The sequence below is a fragment of the Sebastes umbrosus genome, chromosome 16, assembly GCF_015220745.1.
Source record: "Sebastes umbrosus isolate fSebUmb1 chromosome 16, fSebUmb1.pri, whole genome shotgun sequence".
Taxonomy (NCBI): domain Eukaryota; kingdom Metazoa; phylum Chordata; class Actinopteri; order Perciformes; family Sebastidae; genus Sebastes; species Sebastes umbrosus.
The window spans coordinates 25,972,336-25,995,895 of NC_051284.1; the positions used below are offsets into that span (position 1 = coordinate 25,972,336).

General features: G+C 40.8%; 1 protein-coding gene across 5 annotated transcripts in view; it reads left to right on the forward strand.

The window, feature by feature from the left end:
- actn1 (actinin, alpha 1) overlaps positions 1-23,560 on the forward strand; it is a 67,560-nt gene that overhangs the window by 23,287 nt on the left and 20,713 nt on the right. For all 5 annotated transcript variants that reach the window (XM_037747359.1, XM_037747356.1, XM_037747358.1 and 2 more), the window contains exons 2-7: positions 9,223-9,337; positions 10,005-10,124; positions 15,218-15,304; positions 15,969-16,056; positions 21,106-21,184; positions 23,326-23,407. In XM_037747359.1, the coding sequence (XP_037603287.1) occupies positions 9,223-9,337; positions 10,005-10,124; positions 15,218-15,304; positions 15,969-16,056; positions 21,106-21,184; positions 23,326-23,407 (571 nt within the window). The remainder of the gene's footprint in view (positions 1-9,222; positions 9,338-10,004; positions 10,125-15,217; positions 15,305-15,968; positions 16,057-21,105; positions 21,185-23,325; positions 23,408-23,560) is intronic.

Genomic DNA, 23,560 nt, shown 5'->3' on the forward strand with positions numbered 1-23,560 from the left:
AAAGTTGTAAAAATACAGACAACTCCCAGACCGGACAACGCCGGGGTAGCGACCTGTCAATCACAAGGGTAGCCACGCCCTAAAGCATCCCCTGCTTTATGGTCTATTTGACTCTAAATGAGACCATAATTCACTAAATAAACATCACACTGTATTGAAGAAGACTTGAAACTAGCGATTGAGACCATAAACTCATGTTTACAATGTTTACTGAGGTAATAAATCAAGTGAGAAGTAGGCTCATTTTCTCATAGACTTCTATACAATCAGACTTCTTTTTGCAACCAGAGGAGTCGCCCCCTGCTGGCTGTTAGAGAGAATGACAGTTTAAGACACTTCAGCATTGGCTTCACTTCTCAGACCCAGAGGTAGCCCACTGGGTAGGACATGACTACAATGCAGCAATTCAAATCTCATTCTTGAAAGTCTTAGTAGCAGAAATAAATGCTAAAAGTTCTCCCCTTCTTTATCATTCACCATTGCTACCCTTGAACACGGCACGCCTCATAGACAGCTCCCCCCTCCCCTCCCCAGCGCTCCCTCCAGGGTGCCATTTTACTCTCCGTGAACTCGTCTGGTTAAACGCGATGCCCGCTATCCATCACACATCAGGAAGTCATCTGGGAGTCTGAGCGGGAGGAAGGTGCTGTAGCTGTTTTCCTGGCACCAGAAACTCTTTCCACCAGCACTTTTCTGGCCCCCGCGAGCCCCCGAAGAGAGACGCAGGCAGCAGAAATAGACTTAACAGCCGAGAAACGACACTCTCACCTCCCTGGGATTCGCAGAGGCCCATTTCCCCCCCAACTCATCCAGACAGTTTTCATTCTCTCTGGAGCTGTGGGTGGCGTTACGCTCTAATGTTGTGGATTTGATTCTAAAGGGGAAATGTTTTTTTCCCCTTCCGGCCTCCCCTCTCTTACTTTTATTGAACCTTCTGGAGGAGACGCTGGAAACATATAGACGTTTTTCTTGCAATTGATCTGCGTGTTTGTGGGGTTTCATCGGGACACGAGAGGCCCTCTGGTACCCGGAGTTGGAGACGAAGGCTTGAGAAACTGGCCGCGGTGTTGAAAACCGCCTTCCTGTGTCAGACGCTCTGCCAGCAATATCTGCCTTTCCTCTCATCTCTCGTAGAGTTGTCCGCCTGCCCGTGTGTTCGGATATGGCAGCGGCTCCTCGAACTCATGCGCTGGCTTGTTTCAGTAAAAGGATTGTACTAATATGGAGCTGGCAGAGAAGCAGGACATATTTTCCTAACTGAGGTTGATTAATGGAGTGGGGAGTGGATGAGGGGGGAGGCTGGGAGCTGAGAGAGAGAGGTGGGGAGAGGAACAGGAGAGAGTGTTTCAAAGAAGAAAACTATATGTGATGGGATTAAGGCTCCTTCTATGTGTCATGAAGCTGTTTCCATCATCAGAATGTATTTAGATGATGTGGTTCAGTACAGGTAGAGAAAGATAAAGCTCTTTTTTAATTGTTAAAGATGGTTTATGTCTTTATTTGTTCCAACAGTGAATGGTTGGTTACTTGATTAGTTCACCTCCTAGCTTTTTCTGGGTTTTCCAACCGTGTCATGCAGTCACATGTCATGATGATGGATTGGTTGACATCAAGTTCAAATCTATTTATATATAGTGGACTACATAGCGAGTTCACCATTGTGTAGTGCTGTCTGAATGTATAGTGAGAATTATTATACCCTCTACAGTGAACTCAAAGTATCCCACAATGCATTGTGAAAAGCAGTGTACAACGATGGTCACTAACCAGACGGACGAGAGGAAAGAGAGAGCGGCGCGATTGAGACAAGAGTTATGGTGCGAAAATAATATATTTAATGTGAGCAGAGCAGCATCACAACACAAACAGCCACAAAGTACTTTGGATTTATTAGTTTGGGAAAATACTCTTATTGCCTCCACGTTGACAACAGCAGCGCATCACCGCTTTACTCCTTCCGTTCTTACCTTTCACAATAAAAGCCCTAGCGAATACGCTGCATCACTGCTTACCAGGAAGAACTTAAATTCACTCGCTGAGAGGCAACTCAACAAAATAGCTTACAATATGTATTAATCACACACAAACATACATGTCAACATTTATTATGGATTGATTGGCACATTTTAAGTGTGCAACAGCAATGACGTAATAAACGGTGCCGAGAAAATGACCCGAGTAGTGTCCAAAAGTGCTTTTTCATTTTGCAGATGAGCTCACTATACAGTATAGTCCTCTACATAGAACTCCCTTGATAGTGAGTTGGTAGAAGTGAATGATTTTTCAGACACAGCCCACACTGTCTGCATACAGTAAGTCTTCATCATAAAAATTCAAGAATTTACTTTTATGCTTAACTTTTGACCGGTTCCCCCTCAGGTAAACCCCCTCAGCTAAACACTGTTAAATCTGTCGGCAATGTTGCTGTTGTTTTCGCAGTTAGCTATGAGCCGCCGGTTCAGTTGTCGCTATGTTGAGAGCCATGCAGAGGCAATAGAAATGCTCCCAATCTTGCATTCAGCACCTTTAACTATATTGATAATAGACACCAGTTTCAGCTTCTTAAATGTTAAGAATTGTGGCTTTTCTGTGTTTTATTAAGGTGCTATTTTCTGACACTTTATAAACTAAATGATGTGATGATAATCTGTTACAAATAGGCTACCCTATCAGTCTGAAAATAATGCAGTAAAACACACTAGTTTACTCTTCAGGTATAGTTTGTTTGCTGAGCTGTGCGTTTAGTAGTTGCTATGGGAAAAATGCTGCCATAATGACGCTGACTGGCAACTTTCCCTGAAAGTGATGCGGAGCAGATTCCTCCGGCTCTTGACCCCCGTTGTTTTTACAGCCCGCCTCAGTTCTGGGAGGCTGAGACCAGAGCGAGAGAGGAGGGGAGAGAGTGGAGGGGAGAGGGGCTCTCAAAATTTATGATCCTCCAGTTCCTCCCGCAGACAGACAGTCAGTCGAGCTTTCGCTTTGCTCCGTTACTCCACACATTGTGCTGAACCTGAAACAGACTGCATTTAAGTCCCAGTAATGAGGATGATTTTCTGTGGCGCGTTGTTGATGAGCAGGAATTGGTCTCCGGGACTCTGGAGCAGACATTTTAACAGCTTACTGAGATTCACAGCACATAAGGCGCTGACGCAAACTGTACGAGGACAACACCATCACATCGAGCGCACAGGGATCATAGGACACACTCTATACACAGCAAAGTACTGTATTTATACAGCAAACAGGCTGTAAAGTGCTCTCTCTTTCTTTCTCTATTAGGACGAGCATATTGGCTATTATGCTCTGATGCTTAAGGCGGTGATGCCTCTCAAAACACTGACACACTGTTAAACAGCTGTTGAACATCTCATCCTGGGGTCTATTTTGCCCCGATCCCAATTTGAGTCCCTTTATTTTGAGTGTATCGCCAATACAGACCTCGATCCGACACTAATATTTACTTAAATGTTGATTAAATATGTATCTGACTCATTGAAATAACAGCTGTAGACTACTTAATCTCAATCTTTAGAGTACAGTAAAGAAAGATCAGATTTCGATGGGCTTTATTTTAGCCAATACCGAAATTTATGCCATGGACTAACCCTGATACCGATCCTTAGGATCAACTTTAGGTCTTACTGTTGATATCGTTCTCTCCAACACGTTTACACCAGTTTTCAGATCTGGAGTTTGTCAAAAGTCATTCCTGGAAGTTGAAGAAAATCCAAAGTGCTGCAGAAACACAAACATAGTTAGAACAAAATAACATTTCATAATAAAATAAATACTGTGACCATCACAGATGATCAGTGCATACACTTTATCTGATAATACTGTAAGAGTATCCGGATGAAGCTTCACTAGTGGTACATGTTTGTGATGGTACTATTCATCCTTTAGCTATAAATACTTCTGCACAGGGGAAACCCAACGGCAGCAGTTTTAATGGAGTGATAGCAACCGATGACAACTCAACTCTCAGGGGGAGTTTTTCTCTGGTTGCTCCTTCGGTCGTCAAACACAACAATTAATTACAGTATGTCTCGCTGAGTTACAAAGACAAACTAGAGTCATGTGCACGGTTGGAAATTAGCACCAGCCACCAGCAAAATGCTGGCAAATATACAAGATTTGCTTCACTCACCGGCCAAAAAAACAATGATAATCTATTGAGGGGCTGGTAGATTTTGGAATCCACCAGTCACAGTGGCAGGTGAACAAAAGAGTTGCAGGTGATGGATAGTTTGTTAGGCGTCGCCGTCCTCAGTTACTGTTGCTATACTGTTGCTTTATAATAATATTGCTGCATATTCGTAGGTATTTTTGAAACAATGAGTCCCTGTTTTAAGGCAGTGGTGGACAAAAGCTTCTCATTTATAGCAGACAACTGTTCATTTTGTCGACTGAAGCTTCAACTGTTGCTGGCAGATTTATTTTTAACTATTTAGCTTGTATAGCTAGTTTGCTAATTAAGATAACTTTAGCTCCATGAGTTGGTTGAAAATGCAGAATATATAATGTTTCCAGAGGACTTGTTTTACAACAACAAGCCAAACATGATAATACAGTATGAGGCTAAAGCTGCATAATAACAATAAGAAGAAGAAGAAGAAGAAAAATAAACTTTATTTATATAGCACTTTTCTTAACAGGTTACAAAACAGCAGATAAAAACAACAATAGAATAAAATATTTCCATGTTCCTGGCAAAAAGTTCCTCACCAGTCAATGATCTATGTAGAAAAATTGTATATAAAAAACAGCAATATGTATTATAGGTATGATAATGAAAAAATGTTGGACTAACACGCAGTTTGGCTGCTTTAGTGTGTTGTTTGTATTTTTACACAGTATGTTTTCACATTTAACCTTATAAAAGAAAAGGTTTTTAGGAAGTTAATTAACACTAATTGTGTTTGTAAAATGTAACGCTGTCTCGCTAATGTCTTCGCATCCAGTAAAAGTTACCCAAAACTCTGAAAGCATTTAGGACTGGCTTCCACAGAGTAGACAGCTATTTGTTTTTATATTCCTGATGCTTTTTTAGCGCAGAGTTTATAGATTTAGTGAGATTAGACTCCCTCTCTGACCGTGTGACTCATGCAGTAATCTGCCGCTGCAACCAGTGGACCGGTAACGGTGTCATGACCTGCCAAGAGCCCCAGAACACCTGAAGGGCCTTCGAGTGTTGACCAAAACACAGCCAGCGGGGTCACGTGACCATGCAGGTGGCGGCCAGCCGGCACCGCGAGCTGCTGCCAAACTCCACCGTGACCCAGAGAGTTAGAGGAGCTGCAGGAGGAGCTGTGGGAGGGCTGGCTAATTCTCGCCAGGAGGAGGAGGCCCGTCGCCCGGCCCCGGAGCGGCCAAACTTACCCTCCTTCCAGCACATTTAACAAGCTAACATTCCTCCCGTGAACTTTCAGTCGTTTTCACAACCGGGCTCTTTATGTGTTGACTCAGAGCCTTTTGACATTTTCAGCTGTCTGGTGCTGTTAAAGCTGCACTAAGCAGGAGGTTAAAGTAGAAAAGTGCTCATTTGATCTACTCAAAACACTTATCTCATTACCATTTGTACCTTCTTCATGAAATTATGGTATTAGGAGGTCTATCCTATCCTATCCTTTGGTTGCGTCAGTGCTCGAAGTGGGCCGGTACTCACCGGTACGCTGTACTGGCACTTCTTCATTTTACTCCTTGGTGTATCGTGACTTTTTCTTGCGCACCGGCACTTCTCTCAAGCCGCCGGTACTCTTGTCTGCCCTCTCTGCGATTCATAACGGTGCAGCGCCAGCGTATTTGCCTCATAAGCCGTATGATCATAAAAACTATGAAAACTATAAAAATCTAATTTTAGGAAAACTGTCATAGTATAAAGACACACCACCATATGCATAAAATCTTAGTGAAAAAATGTTTATTTTGTATTTTTTTGGGATCTGCATTTGCATTTATAACAATCACTGTAACATCCAACATCATAGCACTACTTTGAGATTTATTTGCAAATAAAATAAAGTTTTGACTGAGTTAATCTTTGCATGTAAACAATTAATTAAAAATCAATAAAGTGTTTTTGAGAATCGATACAGTATCACAAAACATAATATCCCGATATCCAATATTTTCTTACACCCTTAGTGTAAATAATAAAATAATCATTGAACTGGTAATAATAATGGTCCAAAATGATGTCAAATTTCACAGTTTTGAGTCAAAAACCTCCAAATGTTCTTGGGGAGGACCCCCAAACCCAATATCTCCTAGTAATTTTTATTCACTGTCAAAAATTGTCTCTTTATCCTGCTGCATGATATGTAGGAGCATCCACAGGAAAGCACTTTAACTTTTAACACTATGGGTAAATATTCAAACACACCATCTTAACCTTATAATGTTCCAGCTGGAATATTATTGGAGTATTATAAGCCTTTAGAAGATGCATAATAGACCAAGTATAATAATATCGCAATAAAACCACAGCTGATTATGACTGACACAGTAGAACATGCTTAAAGAAATAATAATAAATAGGAATAAGTCCCCAGATATTGCTGATACCGGCCAACACCCACACTTTCCACTTCAAGCACTGATCTGTGTGCATATTGCTGACTACATGTTAACAAGATGTCAGTCTATTAAAGGTCGGTTACCTCTTGCTTGAGAAATTTACAAAATTCCCAAACAGCACTTTGAGTTTCCTCTCTGTCGTTTCTGGAAGGTGTTTGTGTTTAGTTAAGTGGTGAGAAAGTGAACCATAAAAGGGAAGGGAAAGAAAAGAGGCTGACACTTGTCAAAAAATGACATCCTGGACAAAAGAGAATAAACCTTGTGAGAACCTGCAGAGGAGCAAACACCCTCAACGTAACACTTTGATTAAATTATACAGTATTCACGTTAGTTGCTGACACCACAGCCCTTTCTCTACAATCTTTGGCAAGCCTCTAAAAGGTCTATTGATTAGGGTTAATTGAAATATCTTAGTGCCTGTTGGAGCTTGACTTAAATCATGACTAACCTCAGAGGAATATACACTGTCTCTTACGGGCTGAGGGCGTGTGTCTGCCCGTTGCACATAAATCTTCCGCGCTGGTCTTTTTCTGTCAGCTCTACCCTTGGAGATAAAGCACCATATAATCTGCCCTTCTCCCTCCACTTCTTCTACACCATCCTTTGGCTTTTTCATTGGTTGAAACCTCCCACCACATGCCAGCACAACTGGCACACATCTGAAACCCGGCTCTAGAGTTTATTGATAGCCGTGTAAACCTCACGCCACTCCATTTTTAAGAGTGATCTCATCGCGGAAGTTCCACGAGCGCTCCAAAACCAGCTCGCCAGTGACTTTTAAGTGGCTTTTGTTCCCCGTCAGTTGAAGGCAGGCCAGCGGAGAGACAGTGCAGGCTTTCATAAACGCCTGGCTGTGCTCCTGCAGGTCCTCCTTCAGCTCTCTGGTGGAAACATGGTGCCTGGTGTTCGGGGCCCTGGGTGTAATTAACCCGGGAACTCGTAAAGAGGCATTCACGGTGGGGTGCATGGCGGGCCCACTCCTCATTGCCAGCTCCTGTTGGGCGGCTGAGATCCTGTTCCAGATGTTTTCCGTTAGCATGTTTGCATGCCAGCGATGCCAGAGAATCCAAGGCCGGCTACACCTACTGTATACAGTACACAATGCTCCAGTGTGCTGCGGCTCCGACACAGAGAGAGCAGAACATAACGCTTGTTAGCATCACAGGGAAATGTTCCCATGAAGGGCTGCTAGTATGTGAATAAACCAACAGGAAACACATGTATTAGTCAACAGGTCTGGTTCAGCTGCAAAACAACACACACAGAGCTGGTAGTGATTTAGTGTGTCGCTCACAGACACATTAAACACAGATTCTTAGCTATTAGCACGACCCTATTGATGACCATCTGTTGGTCTGTTGGTTGGCCGGTCCACCACTGTGGTCCAGACTGAAATATCTCAACATCTATTGGATGGATTGCCATGAAATTTTGTACCAACATTCATTGTTCTCAGAGGATGGATCCTACTGACTTTGGTGATCCCCTCACTTTCATGTAGCGCCACCATGAGGTTGACATTTGTAGTTTTGAGTGAAATATCTCAGCAACTATCAGATGGACTGCAACGAAATATGGTAGACATTCATGTAATACTAATAACTAGGGCTGTTAATCGATTCAAATATTTATTCGCGATTAATTGCATGATTGTCCATAGTTAATCACGATTAATAGCACATTTTTTATCTGTTCAAAATGTACCTTAAAGGGAGATTTGTCAAGTATTTCATACTCTTATCAACATGGGAGTGGACAAATATGCTGCTTTATGCAAATGTATGTATATATTTATTATTGGAAATCAATTAACAACATAAAACAATGACAAATATTGTCCAGAAACCCTCACAGTACTGCATTTAGCATAAAGAATATGCTCAAATCATAACATGGCAAACTGCAGCCCAACAGACAACAACAGCTGTCAGTGTGTCAGTGTGCTGACTTCACTATGACTTGCCACAAACTGCATGTGAAGCTTGGTGGAAGTTTGTAGAATGAGCCAAGGAAGAACCTATTAAATGTTGGAGCCGATCAGAATAACGGGGTGGAAACACTCATTATTTTCCACTAATGGAAACGACCTTGGCAGAGGTCTGCTCTCTCAGAGTGCCCTTCTAGTTAGCAAATACTATCAAGCTAACAAGCTAAACTAAGATAGTGAACATGGTAAACATTACACCTGATAAACATCAGCATTAGCATTGACAATGTGAGCATGCTGCTATGCAGGGGTTAGTATTTAGCTGAAAGTACTACTATGCCAAAGCACAGCCTCACAGAGCTGCTAGTACATGTCATTGTTACAACAGGGGAGTCCTGAACCTGCATCTTCCAGCTGGTAAAACATCTCACTTCTTCATACACTGACCTCCTGCCTTAATGTTTACGACACAAATCTAATTCTGTCTGTGATGATGTTAGCCTTGCTGGGTTTAATGCGTTGAACTGGCGCCATTGTCAACAGATTGTAAAACGGTGTTAATTTAATAACTGCGGTACGAACAAACATAAAGAGACTCTGGTTGCATCACAGTCATGACCTGCTGGCTGCTGCAGACACGTCCAGTATGTGATTTATACGTTTATCAGCGCAGTGACTGATGATCTTTGTTCTTCCTTCCTTTTCTTCCATCTCTATAGACATTTACAGCGTGGTGTAACTCTCACCTGAGGAAAGCAGGGACCGGGATCGATAACATCGAGGAGGACTTCCGGGATGGACTGAAACTGATGCTGCTGCTGGAGGTCATCTCAGGTAAACAGCGTTTTACTGAACACGATTACCTGAATGAATGAATGGATGGACGGCACTGTCACATGCTGGCATGGCCATTTTCAAAGGGGTCACTTGACCTCTGACCTCAAGATATGTGAATGAAAATGGGTTCTCTGGGTACCCACGAGTCTCCCCTTTACAGACATGCCCACTTTATGATGATCACATGCAGTTTGGGGCAAGTCATAGTCAAGTCAGCACACTGACACACTGACAGCTGTTGTTGCCTGTTGGGCTGCAGTTTGCCATGTTATGATTTGAGCATATTTTTTATGTTAAATGCAGTACCTGTGAGGGTTTCTGGACAATATTTATCATTGCTTTGTGTTGTTAATTGATTTACAATAATAAATATATACATACATTTGCATAAAGCAGCATTATTTGTCCACTCCCATGTTGATAAGAATATTAAATACTTGACAAATCTTCCTTTTAAGGTACATTTTTAACAGATACAAATGTGTGATTAAGTCTGATGCATAGTGCAAAGGGTGCTGGAATGAATATGGAATGATTAATGTAATGTAATGTGACGTATTTCTCTTCTATTTTGTGTTTGGTAGAACAAAATGTTATTTATTTTGAATGAGGAACTGCCAGACACACCCATCATCCTTTATCTGTCTCGTGTTTTCCTGTCTAGGCGAACGCTTGGCCAAACCAGAGAGAGGCAAGATGAGAGTCCACAAGATCTCCAACGTCAACAAAGCACTCGACTTCATCGCCGGCAAAGGAGTGAAGCTGGTGTCTATCGGAGCCGAGGGTGAGTGATGTTACGTTTCAGCCAGAAGATAAAGGTCGGGGATTTTCCTCAAAGTCGCCTGACCTTTCTCTCGGTCTGTTTACATCTCCGATCGTCACCTATTGGAGTTCATTAGGCCATCAGCCAAATCAATAGCCACTCTTCTGCCTGTTATTATGTTAATAGTTATGTATAATGTCGTCTCCGGCCCTCTCTGTCGTTACCATGGCAGTGCCGCTGGCTGCTGTGCAGCTTAATGAGATCCTTATTCCAGAGTGTTCCGGCGGAGGTTGTGCTTTGCGGTGCATTTTCTGAGAGTAGATCTTAGGATCAGCAATCCCCTCTGGGGCTGAGGCTGCTCATTGTTCAGCACAAATAACTCGGGGATGTCCGTCCTCCTCCCATCGGAGAGTAAACAACTCTTTACCAAAGTAAACATTCTCTCTCTCACTCTCACTATCTATCTATCTATCTCTATCTCAGCCACACACCCCTCTGGCATGTTCTGGAGTTGACACACGTGTTGCAAACAGAAACATGTCGAAAATATTTGAAGACTCTTAAAGGGTCAGGTCACCAAGTACAGATATTTTTCTACTTAACCCCCCGTGGTGTTTAGTCATGCAGATATTGTAGGTTTAGAGATGTTCATCTCGCCTGAATACAACGGAGGAGAACAAACATTTTATTGTGTTGCTCAAGGCGCTGAAACATGATATATTTGAGAAACTCAACAGGAACTTGTCTTTCCAAAAACAATGTCCTGGTTACTTTAGATCATCCCTTAACTTTACTGCTGGAACTACTTTCTACTGAAGAGATAGTCCCATGAAAACTGTTTTAATGCTACCTGTTTATGCCCGTTGTATTGGGATGACAACAGAGGTTTCAGAGGCAGATATCTTAAAATCAAAACTTTCTGCATGAACAGACACCACTAAGGGAATTATTATTATTTCTTTTACTGAATTGACCCTTTACATAATATGAACCCTTGTAAATGAGTCAAATCCGTGTTAAACACACAGGAGATCTGACCTAATAAATCTGACCCTTCTAACCCCGCCGTTCAACCCTTCTACTCTTTCTGTGTCTTCCACCGCCTGATACAAATATGTTAAAACAACGATTCCTTGTAAAGAAAATGTATTAATAACAAACGCTGAGCTGTAACTGAAAAAATCAGCTGAGTAGTGCATAATCCTGCTACTCCTCCATGAAACGTGGATCGATAAAATAATGATTTCACATATTTAACCTCATGATTCTCCCCCTCCTTGCTCTATTCTACATTACGGGTTCAAACGCCTACACAGCAAAAATATCTATATTATAAAGTATATTATTACTGTGAGGAACTTTTAACTGGTTATGAAACAGTCTCAGTTTAATACCGATGCCTCTATATGACCTACATAAGTAAACGAGACCCTCAGCGAGAAGATTGGCTATTTCTACATAGTTCTTCTTAATGCTCGTCATCGGTGCCAGTGGGTCGGCCACCAGAAACCTTCAGCTCAGACTGAGCCTCCTCCAGCCAGGAGCAGAGCTTCGCCTCGCAGCCAACACCGACACCACGCTGCCGTGTTGCTGGAGCGGCTGGAGGGAAGGGAGGCACGGGAGAACCAGAACCAGGACTGAGCGGGGCAGACTGTTTGAGCCTGCTGCAGTAAAATTAGAGGTTTTTCTAAAGGGACTCTGGTGCTCTGAAACACTACCGCTTTTGTCCACAGGGACCGCCGAAATTAACACAAGCTCCTCGTAATAGCTTTAAGTTTTAAACTATTCTAAAAATAACTTCAACCAAGTGAAAAAATCTTTCCTTGGTATCAATACTTTTTTGTAACAAACGTAACTGTAACCATAGCATTTTTTCATATTATATATACTGAGCCTTTGATCACTTGATCATCAAAAAACACAATTTTGCCAATTTCAGACTGTATTTTATTCAGGAAAAGTTTTTGCACAGGTGTTTGTGTTCTGACAAGATTAAATATTTGAGAAGTTAAGCTTCTTTTGTTCAATAACAAAAGGTTATTTAAAAAACATGGTTATATATCTTGAAGCAAATTTCGATTTAGTTACGCTCAGATATCAGATTGGATAGGGCGGTCTTCGGCCAAAGAAATTCCTACTCGACTAACACTCGTACAATTTTTGTCTAGTTGATTTAATTGACAGATCTGAAAACTGAGTTCCTCCACAAAGTATCACACAAAAGCACCACTTTAAATCTGGTGTTTACCAGAAGTTTCTGTCTTTGTTGACTAAAACCAATCATCTCTAATCTTGACAGAAGTCAAAGTAAGGCTGATTATCGCGCTAGAATCAATTCAATTTGTATTCTTTAGGACTTTTGGGCTACAAAAGATTAATCTGCAGGTTATTTTCTTGATTAATAAATTAATCATTTAATCTATAAAATGTCTGAAAATAATGAAAAATGCCTGTCACCTTTTTTCCAGAGCCCAAGGAGATGTTTTTAAGTACTAAAAACCCAAAATATTTGATCTACTATCATAGAAGACAAAAAAAACCATTCACATCTGAGACAGTGGAACCGGTGAATTGTTGTCATTTACTCTTCTGTCGATCAACCAAACGTAAACTAATTCATATTTAATATTAATAGCAGATTTTCTTCACTTGTTTTAAGAAAACTTGGCTCAAAAAAAAGACCAAAATTGGGAGATTATTTTGCGGTGCAGAGAGGCCGGTAGAAAAGCTCCTAAACCAGACCAGCATTCCAGACAGATTAGCCGGCTGAATCCCCTCCTGGTGGAGCGGCCTGCAGCTCGCTGCTCGCTGTGGTGGGATGGGACTGGTTGAAGGGTCAGATCCATCGGGGGGGGTTTTGTTGTGGGTGAGGGATGAAAGAGGAGGAGGAGGAGGAGGAGGGGTTGCAGTTTCAAAGGGAATTAACAGGATTTGTGTTCCTCCCCCATGTTGATCAGTCATGTTCATTAGGACTAATCTCAACAAGGATCTGCATGTCTCAGCTCCAACACGACTTTTTCTGCCTCCTAATTCGATCCGAGTCGTCTCTCACGCCGCGTTACACGTACAGACGTCTGACTGACAGCTCGCAGTCCATGTTTGTCCGTCACAGTGGAGCGGCGTGGAGCTCGTGGCCCCGCGCTTTATTGGATTAGAGGGAGAAACAAATGATTATTGAAGGCGGGCAAACACGGCGATCTGTTGAAGGGGGATTTTCATTATCGACAACACAGAGAGGACCAGAGAGAGGCAGTTCATTCACAGCTGATTGACGGCTTAACAACAGGCTCAAATTATTGAACTGAATCATCACACGTTTCATTCATAAGAGCTGCTGTAGTACTCACTGATTCAGCTCTCTGGAAGTACTATGAGCTTATCTGTAGGGGTGTAACGATACATCAGTCTAGATCGATATTGATTCAATGATCAATAATGCAATATCATCGATGCAAAGTGAAAACATCCATTACATATCGTCCTCTTTAAGATACGCCTTTATTTTGAAATTCCCAGGGCATTATTTCTTTCTGTCATTGACAGTTTGTAATAGTGAAAATCCAGAAATAAGAAGTTGCTCTACTGCTGCACATGTATGAGGAATTATGAATGAAGTTCAGGTTAAAAAGCCGTCTAGACATCAAGAAACTTTTGCTAAATTTAGTTGAGACTTTAAGACATCTGGATTACATATAACTTTTTTTTCAACAGCATTTAAAGGATAATATTTCAGTGTGATGCAGAACCTTTCATCTCACTGTAACAGAGTTATTTAAATGCTTTTGAAACTAAGCAGACACCTGACAAGAATAAGAGTTTACAGCTTCACTAGCTAGAGTTTTGGGGAGTTTTTCCTTCTTTCCCCACCGAGGGTCTAAAGATAGAGGGTGTTGTATGCTCTATAGACTGTTAAGCCTTTTGAGCTATAGGAATAAAATTGACTTGACTAGAGGCTCTGTAATGGTACGTGTCCACATGATCAGCCCTTTCCACGCAACCCATTCAGTCCATATAAGCAGCTGTGCAATGCATTCTGGTAGCGCAGCGTTGCGTTTCGAGAGACAGACCGTCACATAATTTGCATTAAGTTGAAGTCTAGGCTGCTTTATGCAAATCAGGGGCGTCCAGCGCGACTCGCTGCCTCTGGAAACTCCCGAAAAACTTGTCATTAACTGTTGTCGGTCTAAAATGAAGACAGATTCAGCAACTGCAATGGCTTATTTCTTGTCTCAAACCTTTTCAGAATCACATTTTGATGAATTATTCTCCTGATAAGAGAATAAAGTTACCAAACGTTAACAACCATGTTGTTTCCATTTTGAAAACCGAGAGCAGACAGTGCAGGAGTTAAAGCATTCGTTCAATCAGGTGCCTCTTGGTGTCTAGTGGCAGCACATCAAGCGTCCAATACTGGGAAGCTGCACGACCCCTCGGGTCCAAAAACATCCCTGTGGACACATACCTGTACCTGTACCGAGCTGAATGCTGCAATGCAACATGCTCACAATGACAATACTAACATGCAGATGTTTAGCAGGTATAATGTTCACCACCGTAGTTTAGCATGTTAGCATTCTAACATTTATTCATTATTACTAAACACAATGTGCAGCTGAGGCTGATGAGAATGTTGTTAGTTTTGCAGTGTGGCTGCATAATTTTGACAGCAGGGTGGGAGGGGAGGTGGATGGGTCCAACAAACACAGGGCTTTCATCCAGGATACCGCTGTTTGTGTCACGTGCGTCACGTCACAATCAGCTGTTGGTTCGTGTCCCGTGTTCACAACGTTCAGTGTCTTTTTCACTGTATAAACGTAGTAGTTTTAAGCCCAACATGTAGTTCATTCCTAAACCTAACTATAAGGGTTTTGTTGCCTAATCCTAAAGTGACGCCAAGCGGCGTAACAAAGTGGCCGTATGTGATTAGTTGGGATAAGAGCGTGTTGATTCAGCCCAGTTTTAACCTTCTAGACATTCAGATAACTTTTTACCTGGTAATCACCTTATCAATGCCTGTGGTCATGGTCTGCCAGATGTGAGAAATATAAATTATGATTGACTGCTAGATGTGTAAATCCTGAAATGTAAACGTTGTTGCTTTGCTCTTCTTACAGAGATCGTAGATGGCAACGCTAAGATGACCCTGGGAATGATCTGGACCATAATCCTCCGCTTCGCCATCCAAGACATTTCTGTTGAAGGTACTACGTGTGTGTGTGTGTGTGTGTGTGTGTGTGTGTGTGTGTGTGTGTGTGTGTGTGTGCATGTGTGTGTGTGTGTGTGGGAACATTTCCACACGCTTCTTGTTCATTCACTTTATTGAAAAGAACTGCTCACTGTCTTCATTTGCAATTGAAAACACTTTTCATTGACACAGTGTCTCAGCGTTCAGACCTTTGTCACGCAGCTCACCGAGCTTTAACAAACGGCACAATAGCACATATAGACTGGAGCTAATGCATGTTCATTACAATATGAATGTCTCACACAGAGAGAGACTGCTCTTTTTCCTCTGGAGGTGGACATGTTTACGTTATGCTCCTCTGCTCGGTTAACATATATAATGCACTTAACAATGTAATCCAATTTAAATGTCAGAAGTGATCAGCGTTGGTTTGTTCAGCTTTAGACTCCTGTGCAGCGTGTTTTAAACTATTTAATTTAACTGTTTGGGTGCAACACAATAAACCAGACACCTCTCTGTATCCGCTGGAAACAAGAGAGCAACCAAACACCCGAGCAATCACACATTCACTTCACCTCCACTTAATCCAGCGCTAAACAGGGATTAGTGGAGAGTTGGTCGGAGTAAAAGAGCTTGAGAGTTTCTCCAACTTCACAATGATCCCTTCTCCCCGACCACAGAGACGTCCGCCAAAGAGGGCCTGCTGTTGTGGTGCCAGAGGAAGACTGCGCCCTACAAGAACGTCAACATCCAAAACTTTCACATCAGGTGAGGAAACACACAATAACTAACACAAAAATGTGGTTTAGTCACATGCAGAGATGATGTTACAGTTAATAAGATGACACAAAGGGTGTCAGCGTCAAGCAGGGAAAATTAGGACAAATAATCCCATCATCTCACCTGAAGTCAGTTTCATTTGGTGTCAACTTCTTCACTTTATTTGGCTCCTAAAAGTTTTACATTGCCAAATTATACGCGTGCCAGCGCTTGTAAAGTAAACAGTCCACAAGAGTTTTTGAGTTACTTGTCATCCCTCAAGTTGAGAGATTTTGCTGAAGGGGGACGTCAATACAAATCCAGTTGTATTGTAACTTAAGTTAAGCAGAGTTAAGACTCAGCCCACGCGATCTTTGCAGCAGTGTGCTCTCATGACACGAGGAACGAGTTGAATATGAGCATCAGTCCAGACTGTAGTTTGTCCTCAGGTCATTTTTGTTCTAGGTTATTGTCTCTCAAACTTTTCGATTATATATAAAGTTTGCATGAGGTCAGAGGTCTGGAACAATGCCATCAATACACTGACATACTGTAAAAAATAATAGGAAAACAGTCAGAAATTCTGCTAGAAAAGCAGTATAATGATATAATTATCTTTATTTATAGAGCTCTTTTCAAAAGGGCAGCAAAATAAAACAGACATGTCATAAAATAAAACATTATTTAAAAGAAATAAAAGACAGTTAAAGGAAATTAAAACTCAAATAAAATCAGGAAAGACTCACTAATAAATGTATAAGAAGGGATTTAAAGGAGTTTACTGACTCTACAGACCTGATTTCCTCTGGCAGATTGTAGTTCACTCTCAGTAGCGTTTAATAATCATAGACTGTATATAAGAAGTGGACGTAGTCACCATGACGTCACCCATTGGTTTGTATACGGCTGTTTTGAAGCCTCGCCATCTTGATTTTTGTGTGTATATTTTATTGACGGACAGATATATGTCATATCATGTACAAATAAGGCAATATTGTTCCTTCCATTGTTTTCTTTTCTTCAGCAAACATACCCTGCTTTACGGTCTATTAGACTCTAATTTGGACCATAAACTCATGTTTACAATGTTTACAGAGGTAATAAATCAAGTGAGAAGTAGGCTCATTTTCTCATAGACTTCTATACAATCAGACTTCTTTTTGCAACCAGAGGAGTCGCCCCCTGCTGGCTGTTAGAAAGAATGCAAGTTTAAGGCACTTCAGCATTGGCTTCACTATTCAGACCCGGAGGTCAGACCTGCCCACTGAGGACACAATTTGGGGCGTCCCGGTAGCTATATAACCACAACGTCCACGGTTTGACTCCTGGTTGTTTCAAACTATAAAAATGAGAGGGACAAAAATAGGATTTTGAAAAGTAAAGGGGTCTCCACACTTTTTGCAGGTCTTGATCTGGACATTGGACTTTTTAAAACTTAAGATGCTGCTGTCTATCAGACACATCAAAATCTGTCTCTTCATACATACATATTGTATTTTAGGTTCTGGGTTTTGTTTATATTCAAGGATCATTTTCAGGCATCTTGGTGCAGTCATTTGGTTTCAGTGGTTTGTTTTCTTCCGGCCAAAGAAAACAGACTTTATGAGTAAAAGCCTGCAGAGTTTGGTTAAAGGGCTTCAAGACTACAATTCTGCACCAAGAGCGCTCATACACAACATTGCAGAAGTAAATCCTTCCATCCTGCTGCAGCTATCTCTTAAGGACACTGCTGTGAATTGAAATGTTGTCGTCGTTTTGTCTGGTTCAGTTAAGATTTTATAGGAAATTAGATTTTAAACACACCAGGATTACATCAGAAATAGTTACTGAGTCAGGACAGACCACAGCGTTGCTGATGCTGAGCAGCGAAACAGACGTGTTCTCATAAACCCGACCAACGGAGACGAGGTGGCAGCAACCAACCAGTGGGTTTGAATTTATATAAGTGGAGTTGTTGCATACAAACACTATCAGGAATTCAGCGGCGTCAAGTAACTAGGTACATTTACTCAAGTACTGTACTTAAGTACAACTTTGAGGTACTTTTACTTCACTTGAGTATTTCCATTTTATGCTACCACTACAGAAGACACGACAGTAGATATTGTACTTTTTACTTCTAGTTACTAGTTAATTTGCAGGTTCAGATTATTAATACAAAACATAATCAACAAATAAATTATAATATATTATTATTGATAACGATAACATATTTATTGAACCCCTGGTGAAATTCTAAATAATATAATAAATATGAAATATATGTAAGGGATGATGTACTGTAAGCCGGTCATTGTTGTGAAATAAACTTTGACCGCGCCCTGAAGGGGTTTATTTCACAACAATGACGTGCTAGCTGTACATTATCCCGCTTATTACATGGATGCTTAATCAATAATTAATAAAGAATTAATAAATTAACTCCACCTTTACCAGCTGCAGCATTGAAGTGATGAACACATTAATGCAACAATAATTAAAACACAATAATATAATATAGCCTATATTATTCTGCTTATTAAGTACTTTTACTTTTTGTACTTAAAGTATATTTTGATGCTAGTACTTTATACTTTTACTTAAGTAAAATTTTGAATTAAGACTTTTACTTGTAACAGAGTATTCTTTCACTGTGGTATTGCTAGTTTTACTTAAATAAAAGATCTGAGTACATAAAGTGCTATGAGTTAGCATCCTGGTTTCATACCCATACGTCTGTTCCTGCCACCGGTGGGTTTATTGAGTCCTCGGTCCGCGTCACAGGATGCCTCCGTGCGTGTTAAATTATTGAAAGAAGACCCCTGTGATCCTCAGATGTGGATGAAAGCCGAGGCGAGAAGAAAGGTGGAGGGGAGGTCATGTGGGGAGAAGGTAAAGGGAGAGGCCTGATGGTCCCGGAGCAGGAGAGGGGGACCGTCAGAGCAGAGGCCAGACCTTTGATGTGGTCTCTCTGTGAGAGGTGATCGCTGTGCATCAGTCAGGAGATGAGAGGCAGACGAGGGAAGAGCTCTGCTGCTTCAGGTATACGAGTCACCTTGTAAAAGCCCCTCTCCTGCATTACAGCCACTTTTTATGGCAAGTAATACATTAAAATATCCCATCTCACTAATTTGTTACCCTACGAGCAGACCGCCCTCAGTAAATCCTCCACAACTCGTCCAAAGTGAGATTGAGTTTGCTCTGCAGCATCCCATCATACTGCATTTATAGACGGCCTGGCCGCAGCGTCAAGGCCACTAATCAATGAACCACGTGAGACGGCCGAACTAAAAATATGTCTTCCAGTTATGATCGTTGGTTTCAGGACAAAATGTGATTTAATTAGAACATTGTTGAACTTTTTAAATTTAGCAGGTTTGCACATTTAACTACTGTATCTATTCTGTAAGGATGTTTTCTTTTACCTGCATTTCTGCAGATGGAAATCTTAAAGATGCTATAACCAGTGACTTCGTTAATATACACTAAATATTCAGTTTTTTTCCATTTCCGTGTACATGCAGCCGTGCATACTTCGATTAATGTAACCGGTGGCGGACTTGATCGACCGTGTGAACACAGCCTTCCTCTTTCATTCCTTCAAACACCTTATTGAAAAGCTCAGCGATATTTGCGAATATTAAAAAACCTGTTGATATCCAAGTTTTTCATCATGTTTAAAAGTAGGTGTGTTTCTCTTTCCAACCAGAAACGTGGGCTTTTCTTTTGGGCACAGAGCTGGATGTAGACAGGAAAGAGGCCACGTGTTGCAAACTGCCGTAAATCGCTGTATATGAATGCTCCTAAAACCTGAATAATATCGGCATATCACACGTCTTAATCAGAAGATGCTCCATTTGGAATACGGTCTAATTCATCATGAGGTAGCCCCGCCCTAAAGCATCCCCTGCTTTATGGTCTATTTGACTCTAAATGGGACCATAATTTACTGAATGAACATCATGCTGTATTGAAGAAGACTTGAAACTAGCGATTGAAACCATAAACTCATGTTCACAATGTTTACTGAGGTAATAAATCAAGTGAGAAGTAGGCTCATTTTCTCGTAGACTTCTATACAATCAGACTTCTTTTTGCAACCAGAGGAGTCGCCCCCTGCTGGCTATTAGAGAGAATGCAAGTTTAAGGCACTTTACTGCCCCCAAGTGGCTTAAAGAAAAATCCCTTAATGCAGCTTTAACTTAATCTTGCAAAATACAGCTAATGGTAGCATTCATTTCTAACATTTACATGGTAAAAACACTATAAACAAATACAGGAAATAGATGAGTAATCTTGAATGGTTTGATGAAAACTTCATATCTTGTGTTTGGAGCTTCAGCTTCAACGTTCTGTGAAACCTGGATCACATCTGTGAGTCAGTAAGTCACAGTGAGACCACTTGCTAAGAAAATTACTCTCGAAAAGTAAAGCAAAGCAGTACCAGAGTACCACGTCTGTTCAGTGTACAAACGTCACCAAGCAGGGATTTCTTTTTCTCTGAACTTGCTCCAGAATCTGGTCCTCAGATGCTAAATGACGGCTATTAACAATTTTGTCCTGGTCCTTGAAAATAATTTGATGGGTCCCCACTTTTCTTTTCCTTCAGAGAGGCACAACTGTTTTCCTTTGTCTGTTTTCCACTCAACTTTGCCTTTTTTTAATTAAATCATTAATCTAAAGCGTATAGTATGTCTTACAACTGTATTTATTTCTGGGGTGAGGTAAGTGTCTCTCCAAAAATAACTTCATGACAAAACATCAACAGCATGTAATTTCTCAAGCTTCAGAAGCTGTGGTTCAGCTTTAATTGGAGACTTGGACCGCGTGGTAGATTAGATAATCTCTCTTCCCCGTTTAGGACCGACGGTGGTCAGGTTTCTGCTGGGTTACAGTAACGCACCGCGTGCTGCTGGGAGGATGTGAGACATGAAACTAATTAGGGAGTCAGACGGAGAGGAATGGTCTCCATCAAAGATTAAAGTCAAATTCCTGTTGTTTTTTTTTATCATCTCCTCAGCTCGTTATGTTTCCCTCACTTTCACCCTCATCACAACCTCATGTTTGTCTCTGTTTCAGCTGGAAAGATGGTTTGGGTTTCTGTGCACTCATTCATCGACACCGTCCAGAGCTCATCGACTACGGAAAACTGCGCAAGGTGAGCGAGCGTTGTCCGACATTTATGTGACAAACACGTAGAGAAACCACTGAGACACCAAATACTAAAGCAAGTTCACCATATTTCAAATACAGAGTGAAAGGAACGAGACGTGTTAAAGGGTAGCTTTTGTATTTTTCAACTCTATTTCCCATGTTTTTGTGTCTAAGTGACTAATGGAGACAACAACTTTTGAAATTGGTCCAGCATTTAAGGAGAGCGCTGTATACGGCAGCTGCGAAATGAGCTGTGAGGGCAAATAAGCAGCGTCAATGCAACGTTAGGTTCACTAAAAGTGCTTGTTTTTGCCGCTGACAGGCTCAGATTGTTATTATAAGTGTCTGACAACATTATGGAAAGAACCCTACAGAGAAATAAAATGTTTTTCTTTCCTTTCTCTTGATCCGGTCTGTTCGTTATTCTGTCCAAGTCCTGCTTGAGGAGAAGTCTCATTGTGAAATCTAAATATCCAGATACTCTGACTCAATTAATTGAATTCAAACACCTCATCCACATTGTGGAAATCATCTAAATATTCAGCCATGCCACTTAGATAACACTAAGCTACGCTTTCTGTACTCCAACACAACAAACTCTTGCGTTTCCACCACGGATATATTCCACTATTCTACCGTTGTCTTCCTGCAACACGTCTCCTCGCCAGATTTCACAACGAGACTTCTCCTTGAGCGAGACTCTTTCCATAATGTTGTCAGACACTTATAATAACAATCAGAGCCTGTCATGGCAAAAACAAGCACTTTTAGTGGACGTAAATGACGGTGCCAGCTTGCCCCAATAACACCATGTTGCGGCTGCTGTTTACAGCGTTCTCCTTCAATACTGGACCAGTTTCAGAGTTTGTTGTTGCTATTAGTAGTTAGACACAAAAACATGGACAAATAGGGTCCAGGTTGAGAAATACTGAAGTTACCCGTTAAGCTTTCACAATCAAGTTCACAGAGATGTGTGAATGTAGAAGTCTCTGCCACTAAAATAACCTCATGTACAGCAGCTGGTAGCAAAATACACAAACATCACACTGTAAACATGAATGTGTTAGTTTAAGTGCCTTTCATTTAGAGAGGTATTTATTTGTGACCTTTTTCTAATCACCGAAAGGTAGAAAAACTGTGTTTTAATAATTAATAAAACCAAAGCATTCATCTTGTTAAAGGGAAATTATGAGAAGGACCCAGGAAAGAAAAGAATAATTACTCATCTATGTTTTTAAATTGTAGATGCACAAGTGCTCTTTTGTCAGCTTTTGTTGAGAGCTACTACAAAATAATAGGGCTTCTGCTAACGATTATTTTCATTGTTAATTATTCTGTCTATTATTTTCTCAATTCATTGATTCATTGTTTGGACTATAAAATATCCAACGTTTAAAATTTTAAAAAAAAAATCTCTGACGTCCTCAGACTGCTTGTTTTGTCCAACAGTCAACAAAGAAAAGCAGCAAATCGTCACATTTGAGAAGCTGGAATTTGGGAATATTTGTTATTTTTGCTCGAAAAAACACAATTTAAATAAGATAATAGATAATTGCAAATTAATATCCGGTCAATCTACTAATTGATTTATCGTTAATTGTTTCAGCTATACTCAATTTATTGTTGTATAAGTGGCAAAACCCAAAGTATTTGGTTGTAATGTAGATTCACTATTAATCATGTGTTTTGAAAAATTAATTTAATTGCTTAAATCGTGTAAATTGGGATTTTCTTTTCTTTGCTTTCCTTTACAAGCAACAAAAAATTGAAAAACAGTACTTAACTTCACATTTCTAAATGACAACTTATAAGAAATATCTGAAATATAAGTTATCAAAAATGTTTTTACATTGTAGTTGCACATATCCTGTCTGTTTTTCAAGTAGTAGCTGTTAAGAGAGTGTGCTACTGTAAAATAGTTGCTGTTTAGAAGCAGGATACCACAATGTTTATGTTTATTTCATTTAAGAAGGGGAAACATGTAAATGTGCCAGATTTAGCCATGCAGGCTGATTTTCATGTTCAATCCCTGGCAGGTTGATGGCATTAAAGAAAACATACAAGAGCACATAAACACAATTAAAAGCACAGAAGCATTCAATGACATTGTTAAGTCTGAAGGTGTTGCTGGTCTGTTGTTGACAGGACGACCCGATGACCAACCTGAACACAGCCTTCGACGTGGCAGAGAAGTACCTGGACATCCCCAAGATGTTGGACGCAGAAGGTGAGCAGGCGGGAAAAATAGGAAAACAGTAAAACGATGATGAGGAGGACAGACTTCTTCCTGTGTTCAAAAACCAAAATATTCTTCTCTCAGCAGTCTGAAAGTGATGCAAAAAGTAGTTTAAGGACACAGATGATGTCTGCACCACCCAGT